This window comes from Leucoraja erinacea, chromosome 1 (assembly GCF_028641065.1).
Source record: "Leucoraja erinacea ecotype New England chromosome 1, Leri_hhj_1, whole genome shotgun sequence".
Classification (NCBI taxonomy): Eukaryota; Metazoa; Chordata; class Chondrichthyes; order Rajiformes; family Rajidae; genus Leucoraja; species Leucoraja erinaceus.
In genome coordinates, this window is record NC_073377.1 from 91232682 (window position 1) to 91242647 (window position 9966).

Here is a 9966-nt window from a genome sequence, read left to right on the forward strand (position 1 = left end):
CGGGTGCGGCAGCATCGATGGAGCAAAGGAATAGGAGACATTTCGGGTTGAGACCCTTCTTCAGACTGATGGGGGGGGGGGGGGGGGCGGGAACGGGAAAAAGGAAGAGGGGGGGAAAGGAGGCTGGGGGAGAACGGGGAAGGGGAGGGGAAAGAGGGAGAAAGCAAGGACTACTTGAAATTGGAGAAGTCAATGTGTTCATACCGCTGGGGTGTAAACTACCCAAGCGAAAAATTAGGTGCTGTTCCTCCAATTTGCGGTGGGACTCAATCTGGCCATGGACAAGGCCCAGGACAGAAACGTTGGATTCGGAATGGGAAGGGGAGTTGAGGTACTGAGCCACCAGGAGTTGTTTCTGGATGAAATCTTTCAGAGAGGGTTGCAAACAGTAGACTTCGCTTTTCTGCAAACATGCATTAATATTTAACATTAGTGTTTACATCAAAACATTGGGATTAAAAATAATATTTTTGGCACTGTGAGTCAACCATAAATCAATTTAAATTTGCAGCTAGTCGGCCCCATTACATCAGGTAGAATGCTGAAGAATGACATTTTTGTAAGAAATAAGAATCCAATAAAATAGTTCTACCCATTATGTAATGATGGTTGGGTATTTAGGAAAATGTACATTATGTATAATACATAGATTCCAGTGTGTGGGCCAAGCTGCTTTGAAACAATTGATCATTTCCATTAGGGAAAATGTATACGTATGTATATTGTACTACCATTGACCTGGTATGGGCTGAATAGGTTCATAGCAAAAGGATTTGAGTATAGGAGCAGGGAGGTTCTACTGCAGTTGTACAGGGTCTTGGTGAGACCACACCTGGAGTATTGCGTACAGTTTTGGTCTCCTAATCTGAGGAAAGACATTCTTGCCTTAGAGGGAGTACAGAGAAGGTTCACCAGACTGATTCCTGGGATGTCAGGACGTTCATATAAAGAAAGACTGGATAGACTCGGTTTGTATCGCTAGAATTTAGAAGATTGAGGGGGGATCTTATAGAAACTTACAAAATTCTTAAGGGGTTGGACAGGCTAGATGCAGGAAGATTGTTCCCGATGTTGGTGAAGTCCAGAACAAGGGATCACAGTTTAAGGATAAAGGGGAAATCTTTTAGGACCGAGATGAGGAAATCCTTTTTCACACAGAGAGTGGTGAATCACTGGAATTCTCTCCCGCAGAAGGTAGTTGAGGCCAGTTCATTGGCTATATTTAAGAGGGAGTTAGATGTGGCCCTTGTGGCTAAAGGGATCAGGGGGTATGGAGAGAAGGCAGGTACAGGATACTGAATTGGATGATCAGCCATGATCATGTTGAATGGCGGTGCAGGCTCAAAGGGCCGAATGGCCTACTCCTGCACCTATTTTCTATGTTTCTAGGTTTCTATGTTCTTGTGCGGTAATTCTGATGTTTTATAATATGAACAGATAAAGATCCGCTGGTTCCATGGTGCACTTTAGACATTCAAATTTGTGCGCTTATTTGATATTTTATCTATTTAATTGTCAATGGTATTAATTAACAGTATTAATTGATTTTGTTGTGTCTCTCATGTGCGCCTACTATCCTGGGGATTATAAGTGGAGAAAGCATTTCAATTGTTGATTAAAACTTGTTAATATGCAGTAATTATATTTCAATGGCCAGTACATAAAGACTTTCCATTGTAGATTTAAGTCTTCTGGAGATCAGAAAGGTGCATCTCCTTTCAAACCTCTTCTCTGCAATGAAAACAGATGAGATTACGACCACACCCACATGATCATTGTCCACTATACAAAATGTCAGTGTTTATTTAAAGTGTAATTCACCCTGTTGTAACATTATCCAGAATGCTGCAAATCACCTCTTTACTGGCTGTTCCCAGGGATACACTCGGACATCAAATGCTGCTGGAGGACTATGGTCAGGCAAAAATACACATGTTGGTCTGTCCCAAAAATCTTGGTCTTCCAGCATATCCAGATGCCCTTAGGGAATGTTGCTGACTGCCCATTCCAGATTGCATGAGTACTTGCTGCAGCCAACGCAAAGGCTATGTGGGAGAGGTCCACAATCCAGGAACCTTCCCCTGATGGATTTTGAGGGTCTGGCGGGTGTCCCATTAATCAAGGGAAGGGATATCAATCCCAAGGGTTGGGGCAATGGTGCTAAGTGTAAGGAAAAGGTGAAGTGCTAACACCACTGGTTATAACACTAACAATATTAAATTATGGGAACTGTATAGAGAATTTTGCATGGTTTTTGTTTTGTATACATATTTTTTATTACTAATAATGTTTATTTTTGTAAAATAAAAAATCACCACTTTCCAACTGCCTGTTTGAGATAGCATGGAAGTGAGTATTCAATGCATCTTGTCTTCCTTTTTCCAGGCAATATGAAATTTAGCTATCTTCTTGGTCTGTACGGAGAGCGCAGTGCCTGGCCTACAATCTTATGGATGCATTCCTGTAGAGACACAAGGGCCTACAGAGGCTGAAATCTTGAGCAAAATGCAATGTGCTGGAGTAATTCCGCAGGTCAGGCTGTATATCTGGAGGGGATAGGCGATGTTTCGGGTTGGTACCCTTCTTCAGACTGACTGCAATAGGTGTGTGTGTGGGGATGGGCGGGGGAGAGAGAAAGCTGGAAAAGTTGCAGGGGCGGTTAAAAGCATGACAGGTGACAGTCAAATACAAGTGAGGGAGGGGGTTATTTGGCAGAGGGGCTCAGCGCGTCCTGCTGTAGTCTGTCAGATAAAAACTATTTATGCAGTCTTGTCTCCATTTATCAACGTCAGGATACGTCTGCAGAATAAAGTAAGTATTGAAAGATCATCAACCTAAAACGTCAGCCAAAAACAGAGTGCTGGAGGAGAAAAAGAGACATCAAATGCTGGAGTAACTCGGCAGATCAGGCAGTATCTCTGGGGTACGTGGGTGGGCTACTTTTCGACTCGGGGCCCTTCTTCAAACCTAATCTGAAAAAATATCCCAGTCTCTCTCTTCACAGATATTGCTTGACACGTTGATATTGACATTTTCCGTGTGTATTTCAGATTTACGGCACCTGCGATTGTTTTATTGATTTTTGATTATTTATAATATTTATTTGCCAAGGTTTGAAATTGAGAGAAGCTAAGGGTTGTCCGCAACGAATGTGCACTAAACATTTGATGTTATAGAATTTGGACATATCATGTCAAGTGCACTCATGCCTATTGCATGCTGTTTTGTCTCTCAGCCATAAAAACAGTTAATGTTTTCAAAACGCAGGACAATAGAAATTAGGTGCAGGAGTAGGCCCCTCGAGCCAGCACCGCCATTCAATGTGATCATGGCTGATCATCCCCAATCAGTTCCTGCCTTCTCCCTGTATCCCTTGACTCGGCTATCTTTAAGAGCTCTGTCTAGCTCTCTCTTGAAAGCAGCCAGAAAACCAGCCTCCACAATTTGAGAATTCCATAGATTCGCAACTCTGTATGAAAAAGTGTTTCCTCATCTCCGTTCTAAATGGCTTACCCCTTATTCTTAAACTGTGGCCCCTGATTCTGGACTCTGCCAACATGTTTCCTGCCTCTAGCCTGTCCAAACCCTTAATCATTGTATATGTTTCAATAAGAACACCTCTCATCCTGCTAAATTCCAGAGTATACAAGTCCAGCTGTTCCATTCTCTCGGCATATGACAGTCCCGCCATCCCGGGAATTAACCTGGTGAACCTACACTGCACTCCTTCAATAGCAAGAATGTCCTTCCTCAAATTGGGAGACCAAACTGCACACAATACTCCAGGTCGTGCATTAGGTTAGACAATGAGCTTTAAGCACCAGAAACTAATTGATAAAAATAAAAACCATTAAGAAACGTCCATGTGTAATATATTTAAAACAGTTCAAAACATTGACGTGCAACTTTCTTGCAACAGTATGCCAATGCCTCTTATTGACTGTAGGTGGAGCGCGATAACAACACAAGTGAACCCGGGGCCTCTCGGAAGGGGGATCAGGAGAGTCTGAGAGCCTTTAACGCACGCATCCCGCACTGGAATAACTTTCCCGAAAATAAACAAGTGCACTGTTGTGTGTGGCACACTGTGACTGCTTGAGGTTAGGCTGCAATGTATTCAAAATAAGTCGATGATTTAGGGAGCTGAGGAGGCAGCAGACTGTGTTTTGGAACTTGGAAACTGACCCTGTGTTTATCAAGCGCTTACTGACCCGGCCACGTTCTCTGGGTTGGAAGTGCCTCGTCAGTGTCACGCTGAGGTATGCGAGCACAAGGCGATCGTTCGGAGACGATCAGCAAAAAAAAAAGCATTTGCAAAATCCCGGCCAGCTTCAGAGGCCAGGTTAAGGCAAGCGCCGAAACCGCGGTTGAAACACAGCCCGTTTCGCCTATTATGAACTGTGGCCCAAACGATTGCTGAAATAATTTATGGTAGTTGTACTGGTAATTTCGCTGAATGGTTACAGTTCGCATCTAGCACGCTGAGCAATGCGCTTAAGCGTGTGCGTTGAGAAAATTAGTTTTGCAGTTCTTGTACTTTAATGGCGAGGATTTGGCTGCTGCTCACTACATGACATTTTTAGTATCTGTGGAGGTGAAGGCTTTTGGTCGATTGTTTCATATTTTACAGCGACGGGGATAACATCGGGCTGGTGTTTGTGGCACTGGTCATCCATCCTCTACCACCCCTATCCTGTTACAAATGCCTTCCACTGAGAGAGGGGGATCTTCCCGATCTCTATCTACCCACCTTGAGCCCGTGGCCTCTTTGACTCGCAACAATGGGAGATTCTGACCGTGGCGGAGACACACAATCCATTCACTCAAGGGGGACCTTTGTCACGGCTTTTTACTTTTGCATGTCAGAAACCGGAGTACGCAGCACTTAAGCCGCCTGTGAGTTTCCGTCTATCGTTTCATCCTTGGACTTTCTTTTTACACCTAATCAGTCTGCTTGTTTGTAAATTCTTCAGGTAAATGAGAGGCTACCCGACACATCCTCCCCGGCCCCTGCTTGTGTTATCAGTGGAATTCCATTCTATAAAGAATTAGCACCTATTCCAGCCGCGACACACACACATGCCGTTTAACTGAGTATTTTTCCCTGCTTCCACATTCGTTTTAAGCCACTATATATCTGGCGTCATCCCCGCTGCTGACAAGTTGCTTTATATTATGGGAAGAATTAAAAATACTTGCTATATCCAAAGGCTCTGTGGAACCAGTGCAAGCGGACGCGTGCCTAGAGTTTGAGACAGATTGCTGTGAAAACGTTGGATACTGGGATGGGTTTAGAAAAACAGCGTTGCGGAGCTGGGGCACTCCGCCATTTGATACTGTACCGCCTATAAATTAGCGACATGATTGCTGTGCAAACAAACGAACACGTTATAATTTGTATAGTTTCTCAGGCCGCCCACTCCCAAATGGTTGGGAACTATGAGCCACACCAGAGGAAAGCATTTGGGGCTTGCTAAGCTGCTGAAATGAACTCGGACCACCCAGTTCGACTAGCAAAACCCAGGAAGCATAGCTGCGTTTAAAATGGTCTATCTTACGTTTTAATGTACGCCGTTCTGTTTTTTTTTTAAATCATTTTTTTCCTGCAATAACACCAATTGTTGACAAATTTCGGTACTGAAAGTCGCTTTTGGGTATTTCAATACTTTAAAAAATATATTTTGTCCGCAAATATGGACTTGCATACTAGTTTGTTAACAATACAACGTTTACTGGGCGCTGTTAGAGTTACATTTTCAAGCACAAGAAGGCTTCGCATCAGGGTTTCCTCGCTTCTTAATTTACTCAACGAATTAACGAACAAGGGCTGCACAGAGTTGCTGCTTTACAGCGCCAATTACGCGAGTTCGACCCTGACTATGGGCGCTGTCTGTACGGAGTTTGCAAGTTTACCTGCGCATGGGGTTTGTCTTGTTGCATTGGTTTCCTCCTACGCTCCAAAGACGTACAGGTTTGTAGGTTAATTGGCTTCTGTAAATTGTAAATTGCCCCTAATTTAGGGCACGGGGTGATCGCTGGTCGGCGCGGACTTGCTGGGCCGAAGGGCCTTTTCCACTGTATCTCTAATGTCTAAAGTCTAAAGAATTCTACCATAATTCTACCATATAGTCTAGCCGCCTTTATCTGTCTGTGCATGCATTGTAAGTGCTTATCCACTTGATATCCAACACTATAGTCTTAATCTGCATGTCCAGCCGGCGGACATCTATTTAAAAAGTATCTGACTAAGTCTATCTAATGAAGATAGACGAGAGAACTACAGATGCTACTTTATACTATTTTCTTATGCGTAGACACAAAATGCTGGATTAACCCAGAGGATCGGGCAGCATCTCTGGAGAAAATGAATAGGTAACGTTTCGGGTCGGAACCGTTCCCCAGAGTGAAAGGGCCTTCTCTATCTTTCAGTCTGAAGAAGGTTTCCGACCCGAAACGTCACCTATTCCTTTTCTACATCGATGCTGTAGGATCCTTTGGGTCACTCTGGTATTTTGAGTATTTTAAGTCTATCTAATGAATGGTTATCTAATTTGCCAAATATGTGCTTTTCTTGGTGCGTGTGCGTGCGTTTAGTGGGGTTGTGGGGTTGGTGGGGATGGTGGGGATGGTGTGTGTGTGTGTGTGTGTGTGGGGGGGGGGGGGGGGGGGGGGGGGGGGGGGGGCGACGACGGAGTATTCGGGCACATTAGCCACAATCGAACATGACTATCACGTAAGAAAAGACACCAGTGCTGGAGTAACTTAGCGGGTCAGCAGGCAGGGTCGCTGGAGAACATGGATAGGTGATGTTTCGGATCGGGAGCCTTCTTCAGACTGATTGAGGGAGAGGGGTAGGAGGCTGTAAGACAGGAGGGGGCAGGACAAAGCCTGACAAGTAATAGTCATTCCAGCACTCTGCACCTTATTTTGCAAATCAGCATCTGCAGTTCCTTGTTTCTACTATAAAATAACATTCACTGCTGCAAATCTATATCGCTGTACAACGCAAAAGAGAACGATTGCTGGCCAAATATACTCTACTTTAAAGTGCCCTGTTTGTGTGTTGTAGTGTTGAAACTACGATGCTTGAAATTGATGCTAGTTCAATATATAGATAAGGAATCAATGGGGGTACCTCCCTGCTAATCATGTTATTGTAACGGTTGGATTTCATTAGATGCGGTCTTCCAAGACTATTTAAAACTGCAAGCCCGGGGCGCAGCTCTTCCTTAGAGCAACTCTCTCTGCAAACCACTGTCCGACGTTTTAAGGGATGGAAGCAAGCAACCAATGAAGAAAAACTGAAACGGGAAGCCTCTTTATGGCGGCCCAATAGTGTTGTACGTGTTGGTGGCGCGGCTGTCAATCAGTGGAGAAGCAATGACATGAAAGACGAGAGAAAAAGCAGAGAGGGAGCTGGAGTGTTAACCTTCTGCAGCACTCACACGCAACCCCAAGGAGGAGCGATGCCTCTCCGCCTCGCCTCGCCAGGAAAGGACGGATACCACCGTTAGATCAAAGAAAAAAGAAACTTTTAAAAAAGTTAAGCATTGACAAAAAAAAACATGGCTGTTCGTGGCAATACCTTAAACCCATTCTCCATTCAGGCTATTTTAACCAGAAAGGACGAGAATCGACACTCGAAAAGTTTGGGCGTGTCCTGCTTTTCGCCTGCTACCTGTTGGAAGATGTTGGACACATTGAATTCCTGTCCAAAGATAAACCCTTCTTCCGGGAGAATCGAGGCAAGCAGCGAGCTGCCGAATGAAGAGCTTTGTTGCGACTCGGATTCGGGCGTCAGTGATGAGAATGACAGTAAAAACCTGTCAGTTTGCAACTCGGAAAGGGAGTTGGAAATTTCTGCAGCCTGTTCCTTGCAGTCCAAACCAATGAAGGACGTCCGGTTGAGTCTCGGTGAAGAGACCGAAAAAAGCGATAGTAAGGACTATCTGTGTAATCTGGGAAGAACGGAACATCTATCAGGTAGCACGCTATTTATATTTTCCATCTATAATTCTCTGCATTAGCACGTCAATGTTTCTATTGACCATTGATTTCAGTGTAACCCCTGTTCTGTATTGCAAAGTGCATCTGCAAAGCGGCTTTCAGAAAATGTCAGGTTAGAATGTAATTTGCTTTCTTTTAAACGACAGATGTATTTAATATATCTATGCCCATGCGTTTTAACAATCCTTCCTCACAGAATAACGTGCGAATGTAATTCAAATGGAATCATAGATACACAGATAGATAGATATAGATAGATAGAGATAGATAGATAGATATAGATAGATAGATAGATAGATAGATAGATAGATAGATAGATAGATAGATAGATAGATAGATAGATAGATAGATATGAAGAAAGAAACGAGAGGTGTGTAAATGGCGATAAATAGGCAGGTAGATAGATAGAACCAGCTAAGTGAGACAGTTGCTATTTATTTAAGATATTATTCTTCACTCCGTAGCTCCAAGTCCAGTTGATGAAGTGTTGAAAACGGGCCAAACCTCGGACCAACCCAAACAGAGGAAGAAACGCTCCCGAGCCGCCTTCTCCCACGCTCAGGTATTCGAGCTAGAGCGCCGCTTCAATCACCAGAGATACCTCTCGGGTCCTGAGCGGGCTGATCTGGCCGCCTCTCTGAAACTCACGGAAACTCAGGTCAAAATCTGGTTCCAGAACCGCAGGTACAAAACCAAGCGCCGCCAGCTCGCTGCTGACCTGATGGCCTCGGCCCCAGCGGCGAAGAAAGTGGCAGTGAAAGTGTTAATCCGCGATGATCAAAGACAGTATAGCCCGGGAGAATTGCTAAGACCTTCGCTGCTTTCACTTCAACCGTCTTACCAGTACTACCCGTTTACCTATTGCCTGCCCGCATGGACAGTGGCTGCTTGTACAGGAACTCAATAGCTGTGTTTTTTTTTAAATTAAGGAACAGAGTTTCAAATCTACGCCCTTAGAACTACAGTATTTATTTGCGTTGTTTTTTTTTAGTACAAGCTGCAGACTGGACTCGGCAGACGGAGTTTCCATGGTATCCATGTCCTTGATATTTAATTCAAATCTAGCTTCAAATGACGATTCTAGCTACAACTAAGACTGCCCGCGAGAAGCAAGCGGGGAAAACGGTGCTTCTATAAGTTTCACTGAAAAGAGCCTCGATGTTTTGCCTTGTTTGGACATTATATTTTCAATTCCCTTTAGCGAAGCAAAGTGCGCTGAATGTAAGAACCACAGGAAAAATACTGCGGGTTGTCTCCGAAGTGCAAATATCCATAGATAAATATATATATTGTTTTATGATACTTCCCGGTTAAGAACAGCAGAGGAAAGAGCATTTTCAGGCAAATTGCTTTAGGTGATGTGAAGATGTTTGCCCCAACCCCAAAAACATTTCGACCCGTGATTATATTCGAGCCGCATAGGAGTAAGAATCTAGCACTTTCCATTAAAAACATATTTAGTAGTGCTTAGTGTGGGCGATCATATTGCAGGCTTTTCTTTAATAGTAGCGTGTGAAATTTTATCTGGTTGATGGTTTCTCCTGAATAGATCCAGGAGAAAACGAATATGGATGAATGTTTAGCACAGCAACAAAAGAAGGCTCGTTTCAGGGTAGTGCATTTGGAGCTGTGTATCCCTTTATAAAATCGTGCACTCTGCATAACTTCCGGTCTTAAAATAATAAAAAAAAATATTATCATTGAAAATATGTGCTTTTTGTTCTGTGTAAATATCCACATTAAGTTAATGAATAGAGATCACGTCATTTTTTTAAACTTTCAATTCCATACTACACACATCATCAGCCTATTAGATAAATAGTCGTAGGTTATCCGTATTTTATAACACTTTACATTGTGTCTGTGTTACAGTTCGAAACCATAAAAACAATATTTTTCATGATCGGACGTTAATGCATGATTTGAGATTTTTTAAAGTTGGGTGCAATAGTTTCTGAT

General features: G+C 43.4%; 1 protein-coding gene across 2 annotated transcripts; it reads left to right on the forward strand.

Moving 5' to 3' along the window:
• The first annotated feature begins 5418 nt into the window (after window positions 1-5418).
• On the forward strand, window positions 5419-9714 carry LOC129699250 (homeobox protein Nkx-3.2-like). 2 transcript variants are annotated; one of them, XM_055638875.1, is made up of 3 exons: window positions 5419-5566; window positions 7178-7983; window positions 8472-9714. In XM_055638875.1, exons 2-3 carry the CDS (start codon window positions 7566-7568, stop codon window positions 8912-8914), a joined length of 861 nt encoding a protein of 286 aa, XP_055494850.1. In that variant the 5' UTR covers window positions 5419-5566; window positions 7178-7565; the 3' UTR covers window positions 8915-9714. The 2 variants fall into 2 exon arrangements, with proteins under 2 accessions (XP_055494850.1, XP_055494859.1); XM_055638884.1 differs by lacking the exon at window positions 5419-5566 and having other exon boundaries at window positions 7034-7983.
• The last annotated feature ends 252 nt before the right edge of the window (window positions 9715-9966 follow it).

Excerpts from the sequence above, each read along its gene's own strand:
- LOC129699250 (XM_055638875.1), top strand. The coding sequence starts at position 7,566 with ATGGCTGTTCGTGGCAATACCTTAAACCCATTCTCCATTCAGGCTATT. Across the intron at positions 7,984-8,471 it reads AAGAACGGAACATCTATCAG|CTCCAAGTCCAGTTGATGAA; the intron begins GTAGCACGCTAT and ends TTCACTCCGTAG.